Genomic DNA, 17,694 nt, shown 5'->3' with positions numbered 1-17,694 from the left:
TTACGAATATCTTTGCAAGGAGTGGCTAAAATATAAAAAAAAGCATTTATTTTATGTAACCTAAAAATCACTTGATTTGTGTTTGGGCAAGCAAAAAAATAAAACGAAATTATCCTTCAGTTAGTGAGTCTAATAGGGTACAAAAGGTTTTGATTCTGGCAAAAGAAGTATCCACTGTTGTGCTACTTGTATCTTCAACTGCATCAATATTTCAACTTTCGACATCGTTCATGATCCTTTTTTCCTCGTGATCTTTCAACTTATCCTACTCAATCTCCCCGCTTTCCTTAAAGCTTCCAAGTTTTTGCCTTCAGGAAAGTTGACACGAAGTTCTTTAGAAGCTGTTAAGAAGTAATAATGGAGGAGAACATAGATACTCCTAAAAGCACCCCTGTGGCACGCAGCAGTTCCATAATAATGCTTCCAACATCAGAGGGAGCTTGTCCTAAAGAGGAACATATTTTAGTTAGATAAGCATCGATAATGCTAAAACAACGGGGCGTGGCTTGACTTCTATTCTTCACCCCGACCTCGTGTGCGACGAGTCTACTCTTGCAAACAAAATCAACAAGGCATTCGTCAGCGTCATGGAAGATTACTAGCCCTTAACTGACTGTGTGCGCGTGGATATGGACGACGATCAGCCTATTTCAGTCAATGAACACTCTGTGGCGCTCAAACTTTTTGAAATCAGCTGCGCACGCGCCGGTGGGCCGGATGATCTCCCGAACTTGGTATTAAGGGAACACGCAGGTATTCTGGCGGCATCAATTGCAGAAAATCTTAATACCTATTTCCTCGAGTGCAAAGTTCCCCAGGCTTGGAAGATTGCCGACGTTCCACCTCTCCCCAAAGCACCTACAGTCAACGACATCAATAAAGACCTAAGACCCATTTCACTGACATCCACCTTGTCTAAGGTTACGAAGGGCTTTGTTATCTATAAAGAATTGATACCAGTACTGTTATCGGCCACCGATGTCGCACAATTTGGATTTATTTCTGGTTCGAAAAGGAATTAATGTTTTCATACGATGAGGAAACCAGCCCATATAGGAATATAAAACCGAAACGAAAAAAAAATAAAAAATAAAACGAGAAAATTCTTGCTCAAACTTGCTGAAAGTCAATGAAGAAGCACTTGTCAGGCATACCGGTATCACCAAAACCAAATCATTTCCGGCGGAAATTTCCGAATGAATGGTCTGGACCTACCTTACTTGCCCTGTCTCTCTCGTATGGGTCCAGGCCGGATATCACTTTGTTCGCGGAGCTTTTGCTTTTACGAGAGGTTTTCTATTCCTATGTGTTCTCCTTTATGAGAACAAAGCTCGACTGAAGCTTGGATCGAAATAATCGCACTTGAACGGAATCAGTAACTTATATACAAAAACCTTATTTGAGTTGTAAATACAAGAAATTAATGTAAATATTGTCAAACTTCTAATCAAAATGTTTTCAACTCTCTAACTCAAAAAATGAATCTTCTATTTTAACGGCCTACCGCTGACTCCTTAGCTCTATCTTCCATATGTCTGTTGACTGTGTAAGCCTTCGGTATTTCTGATATAAGGAACAAGAACAAAACCAAGAAGGAAACAACAAACTGGATCGAACGAAAACAATGAAAAAATGATTTATCAAATAAACGTCGTAACGATGGTCAAAAGCTGTGAAAAGTCAATCTATTGGTTTTTTGGTCAATAGCAGGAAGAGCTCACCATATATGTTTTAACTATATCAATTAAATATATGTATGAGGCAACACGTGATTTTAATTGACTTTTCTGTTCAATTATTCATCGAAATCTATGGTTAAATACAGTTAACTTAATAAAAAGAGACCTCTTTTCAGATGGTAAAGCCTATCTCCTTAAATAACATTCTTTTCATATCCATTGTTAAATATCTCGGTATTTGCATACATTTTAAAATGCTGAGCCGCACCTCTAAAAAAGCTTTTAAATTCCGAATTCTGATGGCAAATAATCAAACGGAATACATGATTCAATGGCGTTTCGATGATTACATGATTCAATGGCATTTCGATGAAAACATGGTATTTTACAATAGATCAAGAACTACGAGATTGACTCCTGAGTGGATCTACATTCGGCGATAACGTTAGTTCACACATAACATTCGCGTAATCGCTTTTAAGGATGTTTTATTAAATATTTTTTTAATGTACAGGGTTTACTACAACACCCTGTCACCCACTCAATTTTATAAAAAAAAAGTGCAAAATCTTACAGCACTAAAGTCAATAAAATGCCGTTTTTCCATCACAGACAGAAGAAAAAAAAATGCAATGTTGTGCTGTGGACGAGTGGGTGAAATGCTATGAGGAATAAATCTGGTCTACTATTCCAGAATTGATCTTTCACCGTAATGTGTCAACAACTTTGTCGCTAATTGTAATGTAGAATAACATGAGCTGTTTTTCCCCTCAAGATTCTTAGTCTAATCATTATGAATATTCAAGCTCCATAACATTATCTAACTTGTTGTCATATCTAATCTCTATTAACCCTTTAACTCCCATGAGTGACCAAGACAGAATTTCTCCTTACTATATCCATAAAATATCATGTAGACAAGTGACGAGAATAAAGAAAAATATAAATTGTGGGATTACTAATTGATCCGATACCAAATTCTCCAAGCTAACATAAAGAGAATCATTTGGCAGACAGTAAGGAGAATTACTAACGAGATCTTGGGAGTTAAAGGGTTAAAATCACCTGTGCATTGGATGGCAAGTGGTTTGGTTGTTTTCTCTACAGTAATGTGATGATCACCTGACCATGGCCAGCCTTGTTGTAACAACATTCATTCTGCTGATTGTTTCCAACATTGTAGGATCCACCACCACCCCCACAGGTATTTGAATAATCAATTCCACTGCCCCCCCCAGAGTATCCTCCTCCTCCTCCCCCTCCTCTCCGCCGTCCCTCAGCTCCACCTCCTCCGCCAAACCCACCATAGATGTAGAGATACTCTGATCTCCCACCCACCCCTCCCTGCAGAAATCCCTTACCACCCTCTCCACCATATCCCTTGTTTCCATTGAAATTCTTTCCACTTCTTCCACTGGAGTAAAACCCGCCACCACCACCACCTGAAATATCAAGATATTAATTAAATTAGAAAACTTTTGATGGGGATATCGTGAGATTATGGCAGAATAAATATTTTGCACGAAATTTTAAAATTACTACCAAAATGCTGAAATGCTAAAGATTATTGAAAAATATTCTTACCTGATAATCCATAATCAGCAGTCTGTGCACCATGTCCATTGCTCCCCCCCGGCCATGATCTGAACCCAGGATTCCCTGTCGTGTTTAAGCTGGCGTCACATTCTGTATGTCTTGAATGTACATATAGTACCCCTCCTCCGCCTCCAGCTATTATCAAAGGTGTGTTGGCTCCTCTCACTACAAATGTACCTCCACCACCTCCAGAAGAATAAAGCCTCTTGTTTATTCCTCCTTCTTGACCAACAAGTACCCGGATGACTTCACTCTTGTTTAAGCGGAATGTTCCAATCATTCTTGCTCCTCTTCCGCGATACTGAGAGCTGTCAATCTGCAGATCGTACCCTCCAGCTGCCCCTATTACTTCTATTCTGTAATCACCAGTGTACGGCACAGTCCACTGTTGAATACCGCTTGACAGATCAACTTGTCCGTCATGATCCTGACCTGCGTAGTAAGTTCTGAGCGATGTTGGGCCACATCTTCCAGTGGCATTGAGATTTGAGAACACGGCTTTGAATACTGAGAGGAAAACGTAAAATTGACATCCATCTTTTTATTAAGTTGTAATGTCATCTTTATCTCGAATGTTTATGTTTAGTCTGGCAGCTGGTATAATGATCAGCTTAAACAGCTGAGAGAACAAATACGTATCATTAAGCTTGTTAAAGGCAGTTCAGATCTTAAGTTTTCCTACTCTGGTAAAGAAATTTGAAAGTAGTTTGACAATTTGGAGGAAAATATGGGATACGCGTTATTTATCACAGAAGGAGTCTTCTCGTGACGAATATAATTTCTGAGCACTGATCGTCATTGGGTTTTTTGCGTGAATTTTTGTGTGAACCACTTCAGCGCAATTTATGAAGAATTCTTCCTATTTAGTTCCTGGTCATTACCACGATTCAATCCTAAGCTTATTAAATGTAAATCCGTACAACCTCGATTTCGTAGATTTCAGGTTGTTTCGGTGTTCATTTGGTAGAGAGAAGGTGTGCTTGCATAGTACTTAGGATAAGTATTTCCCGTTGTCATAATTTACATTGAATGATAAAGTACCTGTCTGAACTGCAATGATCGAAGTAAGTGTTCATTTTAAACGCACATTTTATTAGAGTTTATCTCTGGCGCCGTTTCAAGGGGATCACGCAAATCGTTATCAGTTAAACTTCTGAAAAAACTATTAAAAAAAAAAAATTACACAACATTTCTTATACTTACAGCAATTGAATCCCGTTTTGCATTTGCATGTGTAAGAGCCGTCTGTGTTATTGCAACTTGCATTATAGTGACAGCCATGGATGTGGCTGGTACACTCGTCCACATCTAAAAAGTTTGAAAATAAACAAGAAAAGGTTGGGAACATCAAAAAAAGAGATATCTACACGATGTTGGGTGTGGTCAAAACTACTCAGTTGGCAGAGCCTGAAGCCTGTCTCGTTTGGTGGGCCGATGTTCACAGACAAACAATTGCTCTCTATAAGGCACTCATATCTACAGTCATGAGTCATGAGCTCCTTCCCCATTGGCAAGTAAAATTCTCTAAATACGTAACGTTGAGGAGCACGTTCTCCTTCTGATCTCTTAAACCTAAGACTTTGCCAGCCAAAATCTGGAGGCAATGGATTCATAAGGAAAAATGTGATCAGAATTTGAGCGAAAGAAATACTTACACTCTGATTAAAAACGGGAATACTACTATCAGATATTACAGAATTTATTATTGCAACTTAAAAGACTTCGGGTCAGCACAAAAAAAAAACAAAAAACAAAAAAAACAACAAATCAACAACCCTACCATTTTCAGTCCGTTAATTAATGAAACACTCCACTGATAGCATAATAAATAACGGGAAAATGTTACAGTTAGATCTTCATGGCAGCCTTTTGCATTAAAAGGGCTTTTGGTGTTAAGGTAGTTCGTAAAAGATAGCTAAAAGATAAATCAGTTAGCTTTCAGACTTATCCCTCCACGTACAATCTGATGCAACAGATTATTTTATCATAAAATTGCTTTAAAAAGAAATTTTTAGACTTTAATATGAATTTTCAGTTTCTTAAAAATAAAGTGGTTTTTTTTATTACGAGGTAATTTTCACATTACTACTGTTTTTTCCATCGGTAGAGAATATCGGATTTTTTTACTTGCCCTGCAATCTTAACAGCTTTAAACCTATTTGAAAACTCTGGTTGGCTTATGTCGCCTCATACATAAAATGTGTGAAAATATGTTCGGCCTGAATTATAAAACTCTATGTTATTTTAGTTAAGGGAAGAAACCACCTGTTTTGGTGTTGATGAGCAAACAGAATATCTGATGTTTGTCTTTGTAAATGCTAATGAGCGACTAAAAACTCTGCCTCGTTGCAAATCGTTCTTCCTCTCAAATTTCGTTTACATACATCTTCTTTTAGTCTCAAGACCTATTGTGCTGAAAAGCTGATATTTAACGGAACGAAATGCAGTTTGGGAAAGAGTGGTGATATGTAGGGCATGCCATCATGAAGGTTTTCTTAAGTTCGGGAACTCAGCCAGTGCGCTACACAAGCCGGCAGCTGAAGAGCGACCGCAATGCTCGACAAGTTTCAAAAGCTTACACAATTTTACAAAGAAATGACATTTGGGCCGTAACATTTTGGAAACTCAACATTTTCTTTTCTTTTCTCATTTTTCCTTTTTTCTATTCAAATTACAATCTCTTAGGCGCCTTGGTATCTACGTAAACAACTAATTGGTAATTCTTAGGAAGAAAACCAGAATCGCCCCCAAATTTGCGCTGACCAATTCAGTTGACACAGCTCAATATTTTAGTCGATAAAGATAGAACTTGTTAAGTAGGAATCTTCATTCTTAAAAACGCAGCGGAAAAGACGGTTTCATGCGTATCGTTAGCTGTCAAGCAGCTCAAGCAGGAAAACTCTATCGTCAAGCTAATGTGTTCTTAACCATGTGTTAAATGCCGCTCTCGCGAAGAGCGGTGCACTCGACTTTCGTTGGAAAAAAAACATTATTTTATTTTTGCCTATGAAAAGGGTTTAGGACACATGCTTAAAAATAGTTTAGTTGTTGTCCAATTCTCTTTTTTTGCGTCGCCACTAGCGAAAAATAATTTTTGGCCAGACCGTCCGTGAGGACAGCGAAAGTGTAGATTTCACAGATTTTGTCCAGCGCGCAGCGACTGCAATAATATAGCTCGTGGAATTCTATTTTGCTACAAGTTACAAGGTGTATTCAGTCAGGTCAGAGATAAAATATGGAAACTTCAACTGAAATATTTTTCATATCAGTGTGATCAGAGGAGATCCCTTTCTTCGACTTTAATTTGCATATTAAAAATTAACCAAATTGTACGAAATGATTCTCAAAATGCAGGCGTTAATGGATCTCAAAAAGCATATCAGTGCATAGCTTACATGTATCCTAAACCCTTTTCATAGGCAAAAAATAAAAGGAAACTTTTTCCGACGGGAAGTCGAGTGGACCGCCCTTAGCGAGAGCGGCACTTAAGTAGTGTATTCAGTTAAGTAGTGTATTTAGTGCAGATTGCTTAAATGACTGACAACTGTTTAATAACGAACCATCAGTTTCACTGTCTTGAGTTTACTTGAAAGAACTTCAATATTTTTACTGGAAAATAAAATAGATTGGCAAGTTTTTCTTGTTATTTCAACTTAAAAATCGACCGAAATTTTCCTTTTCTTAAAAACTTATTGGTCATAGAAATAACATCGACAATGTTCAAAACTAAAGTGGGTGCCAAAGTGGGACAGCATTTAATTATAAGCTGCGACAAGCGCTAATGCAAAATCTGACAGGTATTATAACGTGTGACGATTATTACCAAGTGCTACATAACACGTATGCACTTTATCTGTATCCAAAATAGTATTTCTTGTAAAACGCAACTCTCTAAGCAATTTTGAACCTTGTAAGAAAACCAAGGTGGTCTAGTCCCTTCTATTAATCAATTTTTTTTAATCTATTTATTAAGGTCTGCAAGACATAAGGGTTTCTTTTTCAGTTAAAGCTCTAAAATACCTGTTATGGCGTTATTGAACAAACAACCAAAATACATAGCCCTGAACAGAGTAAGTTTGTCCTTATTCTCTTGTTAGGCATAACCTTCAAGGCGAAAATTATCTTTTTTGAATTTCCTAATATATATCCTGTCGCACGATAAATTCACAATTATTACATTTCTAGCTTATTTCGGAGAAATAACGGACCGGAATTCCAAACAAAAGAGGGACGAGCACAGGAAAACAGTTAAATATCAAAGACTTACCTTTGTTTCCATCCGCAGGGAGGTAAAGCCATCCTCCCCACAGAACTGTTAGGGACAGCAAAGATAGAGATAGTTTAGTGGGAATCTTCATCCTTGAAGAAAATACTCGTACATGTGTATCGTTTGCAGTGAAGCGGGGACAATCTACCATCAAACTTAAATGCTATTCGAAGTTGGTAGGTTGCGTCATTGTTTAAAAATTGTCCAATTTCGTAACAATCGTCTCGTTTCTCAAGTTATTTTAAGAGCCTTTTAATATATTCCTTCCATGTCTTCTTTGACAGGAATATAAAAATAGATTTAGAACTTTTCAGTTTTCTTGTCATTTTCAACCATTCATAAATTTTTGACGATAAAAACGAATGGCAAGACACGACGTTTCAGCCAAACTTCGGTCATTTTCAAGTGAATACTAAGAGTGTCACGATGAATGTATTTGCGTGTGAGAAGTTTAAAACATTTTGGAAGTATAAACGGGCTATAAGAACATACAAAGGGAATAAATAATTGGAAACTAATTTAAAACCAAATTAAAAATAAAAATAAAAATTAAAACCTTATTGAAAACTTTTGCACGAATTGAGTCCGACTGCAGATTGATCGGAGCAGGTTTCAGTTATTGTATAAAAACATTTGATAAAAGAGGCAGTCAAATTTGTTCGTACACTTTTTTAAAACACTAAAATTCTTCGTAGGATCCCTTGGGGCCAAAGAATGCTTGTTGCCAAAATGCTTGCCAATCGATGAAGTCGAGTTTCTGCGTTCTTTAATACGTTGGTGCAGATAGCAGCGTGTAAAACCAACATATCGTGCATCGCACAGGTCACATTTAAGTTTGTAAACAAGGCACTGTTGGTTTACAACCGGTGGCTTCACCTCTTGTAACTCGAGATCTTGTTCGATCTTCTGGCTGACAAATACAGGCTATACGGTCGTTTGAACCTTCTGACTCAAATATCTAAGTTGGACACGTACAATATCAGCTGAGGCCTGGATCTTTAAACGGTAGGACAACACGAATGGGGTCTGTTCGATCGGTGACAGTCGGTGAGGGAACAGGTTGATCTGATGCTTTGGCGGCGATAAGACGTGGAAAAGTAGAGTTGAAAAGTTTTTCAGGATATTTTAATAGAGAAAACGTTGTATCAGTCGTCTACATGGCTCTTGTAATGCATCAGAAGGCCAGTATTTGTGGGCTTAATGTACACCTTAGTCTGGAAGCATGCTATAACTCTCCCTCTCCATGGTAAACTTAGAGGAATGGCACTGGTTTCACGAGGAAATTGACTGCTGACATAACATCGGCAGTCAATTTCATCATCAGCTGAGTTGATGAATAAAGTTGACGTTTCGAGCGTTATTCAAGCACAGAAATATCCATTGTTGCGCTATTTGTATCTTTAACTGCATCAATATTTCTGCTTTCTACATCGTTCAGATTCTTCTTCTTTCCTGATCTTTAAGTTTTTCCTGTCCCTCAATTTCCCCGCTTTCTAGTGACTTTTCAGAATTTTACCCCAGAGCGTCTAAATGTTTTCCACATGCATCGCAGCTTTAATGAAAATTTGCACGCAGGCTACGCAACCTCGCTACGTGATGAAACCTAATGTCCATGTCACCTCCTAGAACTTCCTGATAATCTCAAAAAAGAAAAAAAGAAAATAATAGTCACATAAAAGTAAGTAAAGAAATAAAAACAAAAACAAAAAAAATGTCGATGAAAGGATAAATTGATGAAATATAAAGACGATGATCTGGAATTTTTATATCATGAAACTAACGCGTATCGAGAATTCTAATAAATAATTCTTCAGCTGATTTCGGAACTCTCATGTTAAATGCGCATGAGAACCTTAACGAACGCTTTACACTTTACACCCTTGCATCATAATGAATATTCTCCATACTTTTCCGTATATATTTCCACTGCTGCTGATAAGGAGACTGTTTGACAAACAAAGCTTCCTGGCTTGATGATCATTTCCTATATTCTCATGATCTTGATATATAAAGAATCTAGTAGTATTATTGTAAGGAGAAATCAGATGCTGGTCGCTTTTAGAGGTTGAAGGATTAAGGAAGGTTTATAAATTTTGGCCGAGGGGGTTTTCAAGTCTCGTACTCAGACCTTCAATGACCTATCGGTTTTAACCTTCAGTTATACGATTGGATCTGGGTAAGACAGTTCGGGCCAGAACCATTTCTGGATATCGGTTTCGAGCTTTGTGATTGGGTGAGATCAAAACCAAAACAAAGCAAATTTGGCCGAGAGGGGCTGGAAACAAGAAGAAGCTGGTTTTTTTTTTCTTTTGTGGCGGCCATGTTGTAATGCGGTAGTAAGCTGAAACAAAATTCGCTAATAAGGACTGGACGTAAGATACCATTAAAAATATTCGTTTATTTCAAACATTCAACATGCATGTCCTCGACATTCTCGCATTCTGGAAGAGTAAACCGGATTCTTTCTATCACAAATTCTTTGTAACGCTGTGGTCCTTCCACTAAGAGCGTCACAGGAATAAAAGCTCCTCCGCCAGCCTGTTTGTATCTGGAGAACTTCTGGGTAGAGCTTGACCTCGATGTTAGTGTCCGTTCTCCGTTGATTTCCCTATTTTGGGTTACAATAAAACCAATTAAATAAGGTTGAACCAAATAACGCGCACTGATAACAATTGGGACGAGTGAGGCGTGAGATCGCGGAATCTGGACAATTTCATTTCTCTCCAGTATAGGTCGAGGAAAGACAATATCTTGCTTCTCTCTGATTTTTAAATAGACATTATCAATTTCAGTCCATCAAGCCTATTTTTGCCACATCGAAGCAAAGCATGCAGCTGTATGTTTAGAAAGTGCTGAACCGTGCCGATCTGCTACCCTTTGACATCTCCTAAAGTGTATGTCTTTCTCTGCGATTTGCTGAAAATCTGGACTTCTCGTAGAGCCTCTGGAATGCGTTCCATTTCTCGTGGAAGAAGACAAGCCAGAGCATGCGAGTCATACGTGTTGTCGTCTTCCCTTTGAATAACAAGCGGTGTTCCACGTGGAGTTTTGATCTTGAAATTATGATACCTGGAAAATAAACGCCAATAAATACATGAATGGGATAAAATAAAATGAAGTAGTCACAATCTATATTAAGACGAATACACATGATCGAATTCAATGCAAGAGAATCATTCAAGGTATTTTGCGCGCTATTGATCGATTCGCGGGAGAATCTAGGTCTCAGAACACTACAAATTCGGTCCTACAGCTTTTAGTCAGAAATAATATGTCCTTTACAATTACCCTTTGATTTGAACACCCTGTATAGAAAGTTTGGCTAATACCCCGCAACTGAAATGAACTTTCAAATCCTGCTACCGCAGTCCCGCAGTCGACATAATTTACATGCTATATATATATAAACCTCACGAAATATACCGCTTTTTGCTTTGTTCACCTTGTTGGTCCGTGCAAATGAAATGAACGCTAATGAACGCAACGCATAGCCGCAACGCAAAGCGTGCTACACATGAATATTCCTCGTTCTTTTATCCATGTGCCGAAACAAGCAAGTTAAACATGTATATACCTTGTTCTATTATCCATGAGCCGAAACAAGCATCTGCATATTTCTCGTTTTACGCAATACCAATTTTTTTCACAATTTTTTCACAATTTTTTCACAATTCCACAAACATATTATGTCAATCTTTTTTGTACTATTAAAACAAGTTTATTGCATTAAATATCGCTTTTGTTTTGTTCACTTAAATCATACACTTACCCCGTAACTTATTCATCCACTACGGGACTGCGGACCGTGGTAGCACTTAAATTATACACCTACCCCATACACTTACCCAATAACTTATTCATCCACTACGGGACTGCGGACCGCGGTAGCACTTAAATTATACACTTACCCCATAACTTATTCATCCACTACGGGACTGGGGACCGCGGTAGCACTTAAGTAAAACACTGCGGACCACGGTAGCACTTAGTTTAATACTTATTCATTCACTTAGTTTAATACTTATTCATTCACTTCGGGTCCACCATTAGTTCTTTGCTTGTTGTGTGTATTTGCTTGTCTTCTGTAATTTTGCAAGGTTTCATGGGATATGGGTCGGGAACTAAGTCGCTAGGGCTCGAATAAAGTAATGAGTGAGTTTCCTCGATGTCCCACTATGACATCCATGTTGGTGACGTCATCAGGTATCCAGGAATGGTTATGGCCCGGTAATAAAGTAACCACTTTATCGGTAAGCAAGCACGCAAATGTGTCTTGCGTAAAAGTGAACCACTAAAACTCTTTAAATAAGCGCGTTTTTCTTAACATCTGGAATCCGGGAATTTCTCGCTGTAAACGTCTGCTGAAAGAAAACCTTGTCAAAGACACTTCCGAAAAAAACTTACTCTAGTGGTTAAACAGAGTGGTACATTTTAAATTGCAACTCAAAACATTTTTTTATGAAAGCCATAATCGTCCACTGCGGGAACAATTAGAATGAGGGAAGAAAATGAAAAAAATAAAACGAAACCAAACAAACAAACAAACAAGTAAACAAAAAAAAAAACTTCTGCAATAATAATAAGATGAAATGGCATGAGTATCTCACAATGGATCGAAAACCGAAAAATGTGGCTCCTTTTTTCTTGATCATCAATCGGTCAATCTGTTGTTCTTAAAATGTTTAAAGTTAAAGTGCAGCAAATGTTTAAAGTTAAAGTGCAGCAACAGCTTTAATTTACTACCTAAACCAACTGAGGTGTATTCACCTTAAAGGATTTTAAAACAATCAAAGTACAAGTAATGAAATACCACACCTTGAGACAGGGGGGAGAGGGAGTAGTTGACGTTGCCCCTATGATGAATTTTCATCTGTTATTCCTTTTTAATAAGCTATTTTAGCTAAGTTTCCCTCTCTTTCGCACAGGAAGAAGCTAGGGTGAATTTGTACAGTGTTCCAATCTTTCATTGTCTTTAAAGGAAAGAACACGTTAGAACAGACACGCAATCAAACAATATATTGGAGAACTTTTTTTTATTGATAGCTTGACACTAAATTTCTAGTACCACTTAAAGTGCAGCAACAGCTTTAATTTACTACCTAAACCAACTGAGGTGTATTCACCTTAAAGGATTTTAAAACAATCAAAGTACAATACTACAAATTTACTTTAATATTCGTTATATGCATTAAGTGGATCCAAGAGCAATCATTTTCCCCGGTATTTGCTCTAGGCGGGGTAGAGCAGGTGGGAAGGTGGTGGTGGGGGGGGGAAGTTTTTCCTCCTTTTGTAAGAGGAGCCTTTCACAAAGTTTGAGCCATTTGAGGTCAAGTGCAAAGATGTTGTAAGCCCTCCCCTCTCTCTTGCTTGGGTCTACGCTGGATATCTCTGTTTATGGAGGTTTTGCTTTTACGAGGGGTCCTTTAACTTATATACACAAGGCTTATTTGTAGTTGTAAATACAAGAAATGAATGTAAATATTGTCAAACTTCTGATCAAAATGTTTTCAACTCTCTAACTCAAAAAATGAATCTCCCATTTTAACGGCCTACCGCTGACTCCTTAGCTCTATCTGTCGTATGTCTGTTAACTGTGCGAGTCCTTGATATTTCTGATAAAAAAAAACAACAACAAAATCCAGAGGAAAAACAAACTAGATCGTACAAAAACAATCAAAATATGATTTAACAAAAAAATGTCGTAACGATGGTCAAAAGTTGTGAAAAGTCAATCTAATGCTTTTCTAGTCAACGGCAGGAAGTTTTTACCATAGATGTTCTGACTATAACAATTTAATATATATGTAAAGCGATACGTGATTTTAATTGACTTTGCAGTTCAATTATTAATCGAAACCTAGGTCCATGTTAACTACAGTTAACTTAATAAAAAGAGACCTCTTTTCGGATGATAAGGCTTATTTCCTGAAATAACGTTCTTTTCATATCCATTGTTAAATATCTCAGTATTTGGATACATTTTAAAATGCTGAGCCGCACCACAGTGCACATTTCACAGTGGATCGAGAACTTCGACATTGGTTCCTGGGTGGATCTACATTCGGCGATAAGGTTAGTTTACACATAACATTCACGTAGTCGCTTTTAAGGATGTGTTATAAAATAATTTTTATAAAAATTTACAGGGTTTACTACAACACCCCGTCACCCACTCAACTTTGTAAAAAACAAGTGCAAAATCTTACAGCATTAAAGTCGGTGAAATGCAGTTTGCTACAATTCCCCAATTCACCAACTCAACGCTTTGCCATCACAGACAGGAAAAAAAATGCAATTTTGTGCGGTGGAAGAGTATAGGTAAAATGCTATTTCAGAATAAAACTGGTCTGCTTTTTCAGAATTAATCTTCAACCGAAATGCGCCAACAACTTTGTCGCTAATTATAATGTAGAATAACAAAAGTTGTTTTTTTCTCCCTCAGAATTCTTAGTCTAATCATTATGAATATTCAAGCCTCATAACATTATCTAACTTGTTGTCATATATAATCTCTATTAACCCTTTAACTCCCATGAGTGACCAAGACAGAATTTCTCCTTACTATATCCATACAATATCATGCAGACAAGTGATGAGAATAAAGAAAAATAGAAACTGTGGGATTACTAATTGATCTGATACCAAATTCTCTAAGCTAACATAATAAGAATCATTTGGCAGACAGTTAGGAGAATTACTACTGAGATTTTGGAGTTAAAGGGTTAAAATCACCAATGCATCGGTTGTTTTTTCTACAGTAATGTGATGGTTACCTGACCATGACCAGCCTTGTTGTAACAACATTCATTCTGCTGATTGTTTCCAACATTGTAGGATCCACCACCACCCCCACAGGTATTCTTAGCAAAATCTCCACTGCTTCCCCCAGAGTATCCTCCTCCTCCTCCGCCTCCCCCAAATCCCTCAGCCCCACCGCCTCCGCCAAATCCACCATCGACGTCGTAATACCGTGATCTCCCACCCACCCCTCCCTGAAGAAATCCCTTACCACCCTCTCCCCCATCTCCCTCGGTCCCATTGAAATTGATTCCACTTCTTCCACTGGAGTAAAACCCGCCACCACCACCACCTGAAATCTCATGAGAATGACTGAATTAGAAAATTTTTGATGAGGATATTGTGAGAATATGACAGAATAGATATTTCGTACGAAATTTTTAAATCTTTATTGCCAAAATGCTGAAATGCTAAAGATTATTGAAAAATATTCTTACCTGATGAAACAGAATTAGCGCTAGGAGTCTGTGCACCATGTCCATTGATTCCCCCTGACCATGATCTGTACCCAGGATTCCCAGTCGTGTTTGTGCTTGCGTCGCACCCTACATGTCTAGACTTTGCAGAATCTATCCCTCCTCCGCCTCCAGCTATTATCAAAGGTGTGTCGGCTCCTCTCACAACAAATGTACCTCCACCACCGCCAGAGGATTCGTCCATCTTGTTTATTCCTCCCTCTTGACCTACAATTATCTGAGTAACTTCACCCTTGTTTAAGTGAAAAGTTCCAATCATTCTTGCTCCTCTTCCTCGGTAGCGCGAGCTGTTGGTAGTTACATCGTACCCTCCTGCTGCTCCTATTGCTTCTATTCTGTAATCACCAGTGTGCGGCACAGTCCACTGTTGAATACCGCTGGACAGAGCAACTTGTTCGTCATGATCCTGACTTGCGTAGTAACTTCCGAGCGATGTTGGACCATATCTTCCAGTAGCATTGAGATTTGAGAACACGGCTTTGAATGCTGAGAGGAAAATGTAAAATCAACATCCACTAAGTTGTAATTTCAACTTTATCTCGAATATTTATGTTTCGTCTGGCAGCTAGTATTATGATCAGTTCAAACGGTTGAGAGAAGAAATAAGTAACATTAAGCACCTTAAGGGCATTTCACATCTTAAGTTTTCTTAGGTAAAGACATTCGGAGGAAGATATAGGGCACGCGTTATTCATCACAGGGGGGTCTTCTTGTGACGAATGTAATTTCTGAGCACTGATCATTATGGGTTTTTTCGGGTGAATTTGCTGTGGAAACATTTCAAAAAATGAACCACTTTAGCGCAATCTGTGAAAAACTTGTCTTATTTAGTTCGTGGTGATTGCCACGATTGAATCCAAAGCTCATTAAATGTAATCCGTCCGACCTCGATTTCGTAGATTTCAGGTTGTTTCAGTGTTCATTTGGTAGAGGGAAGGTGTGCTTGCGTAGGATTAGTATTTCCCATTGTCACAATTTAAATCGAATGATAAAGTACCTGTCTGAACTGGTATGATTGAGGTAAGTATTCGTTTTAAACGCACATTTTATTAGAGTTTATCTCCGGCGCCGTTTCAAGTGGATCACGCAAATCGTTATCAGTTAAACCACTGGAAAACCTTTCTGTAAAAAAAAAAAATCATACAATATTTCTCATACTTACTGCAACTGAGTCCGGGTTTGCATTTGCATGTGTAAGAGCCGTCTGTGTTATTGCAACTTGCATTATAGTGACAGCCATGGATGTGGCTGGTACACTCGTCCACATCTAAAAAGTTTGAATGTAAACAAGAAAAGGACAGGAACACCAAGTAAAGAGAAATCCTAGGAACAAATTGCACTGAATAAAAAACTTACATTGTCTAAGAATTTTTCCGGCTCGGACGCGATTCGAACCCACTGCCCCTAGTTACTAGTTGGTCACTGGCTATAATTGAAATACGAGGTGTAATCCACGACAACGGGGAATTTATAAGTTAATAAAAACTTATGAACGAAATTACATCATTTTTTTCACCAAACTCGACCGTGATGCACATCAGCAATTACTGTTTTGATCTCCAGATAAATCACTCTCGACGAAATTGAAAAGAGACCAAAAGAGGTGTCATTCGACCGTCTTCTCCCTACGTTTGAGGACCAGTGATAATAATAGTCGACAACTTTTCCCCATCTTATGTGTTTAATACTTGGAATTGATCCAAAGTCGGCTGATGATAACCGCCAATGGTTAGATCATTTTGTAGAGCGCCGGAAGGTTGAGAGTTCAAGCCCCGAAGCGGACCAATAATCATGATCACGGTCTTAAAATCACTGAGGAAAATGTGCTACCTTTGCTAAGACATCTGGAAATGGTTAGAAAATTTTGTCTTCTCGGATGAGGTCAAAAAAACCGTAGGCTTCTTCTCCTACATCTTATCTGTATTCGTTTACGGTGGACGTTAAACAATTCATACATTTATCGCAGAAAGTAGGGGACATAGCTGGCCTTAATTCTTATAATGGGGGCATCTGAAAAACTTTTCTGCAAGAATTGTAAACTGTTCAATGCAGTCTGGCCAGAGTCCCAAGCAAAACTCTGTAAAGCGCCATGAGCCATTGGCTATGATATAGAAATATTTTATAATTATTAGTATGTCTCTATATGAACATCTATGAATCTCACCTGTGCAATTCCGACCATTCCCTTGATAACCTTCTATACAGTTGCACGTAAATGATCCCTCGGTATTACTACAAACAGCTTTGGCATGACAGTCGTGAGTGTTGTCAATACACTCGTTTTTATCTGAACAAAGAACACAATGAAGACTGATATGAGGTTATGGGCAAGCTGGATGAAGAACCTTCACAACCTTAAAAAGAATATTAGTGAGACCTTTTTCACAGTTTTCTCCCGTGTAATTATGTGGACACAGGCAAATATATCTCTTGTCGGTATATCCATTAAGACAGGTGGAATCATGGAGGCATGGATTACTGGAGCACGAATTCTGATAGGATAGAAAAACGCCTGTTAGTAACTATACTTGGTGAAAAATATCCAAGCTGATTTTAGACGATTGTATTGTAATTTAAAATAAAATCCTACCTCAGAGGCCCAGAGAATAAAACCTTTTCGTATTTCTTTATCTTCACGATGTTGGGTGTGGTCAAAAGTACTCAGTTGGCAGAGCCTGAAGCCTGTCTTGTTTGGTGGGCCGATGTTTACAGACAAACATTTGCTTTCCATGAGGCACTCGTATCTACAGTCATGAGTCGTTAGCTCTGTCCCCATTGGCAAGAAAATTTCTTTAAATACGTAACGTTGAGGAGCACATTCTCCTTCCGATTTCTTAAACCTAAGATTTCGGCAGCCAAAATCTGGAATTGGATTCAT

General features: G+C 38.2%; 1 protein-coding gene across 1 annotated transcript; it reads right to left on the bottom strand.

Moving 5' to 3' along the window:
* Positions 1–2,574: 2,574 nt before the first annotated feature.
* Positions 2,575–17,694, bottom strand: LOC131772706 (ALK tyrosine kinase receptor-like). Its single transcript, XM_066166566.1, has 5 exons — positions 17,407–17,694; positions 17,194–17,308; positions 16,981–17,103; positions 14,778–15,302; positions 2,575–3,121 (listed from the first exon to the last, which is right to left on the bottom strand). Exons 1-5 carry the CDS (start codon positions 17,692–17,694, stop codon positions 2,781–2,783), a joined length of 1,392 nt encoding a protein of 463 aa, XP_066022663.1. The 3' UTR covers positions 2,575–2,780.

Source organism: Pocillopora verrucosa, chromosome 5, assembly GCF_036669915.1.
Source record: "Pocillopora verrucosa isolate sample1 chromosome 5, ASM3666991v2, whole genome shotgun sequence".
Classification (NCBI taxonomy): domain Eukaryota; kingdom Metazoa; phylum Cnidaria; class Anthozoa; order Scleractinia; family Pocilloporidae; genus Pocillopora; species Pocillopora verrucosa.
Note: the sequence above shows the minus strand (reverse complement) of the source record. Positions and strands in the feature narration are given on the sequence as shown.

Excerpts from the sequence above, each read along its gene's own strand:
- LOC131772706 (XM_066166566.1), bottom strand. The coding sequence starts at position 17,694 with ATGAATCCAATTCCAGATTTTGGCTGCCGAAATCTTAGGTTTAAGAAA. Across the intron at positions 17,309-17,406 it reads TTATTCTCTGGGCCTCTGAG|AATTCGTGCTCCAGTAATCC; the intron begins GTAGGATTTTAT and ends CTATCCTATCAG. Across the intron at positions 17,104-17,193 it reads GGGAGAAAACTGTGAAAAAG|ATAAAAACGAGTGTATTGAC; the intron begins GTCTCACTAATA and ends TTCTTTGTTCAG.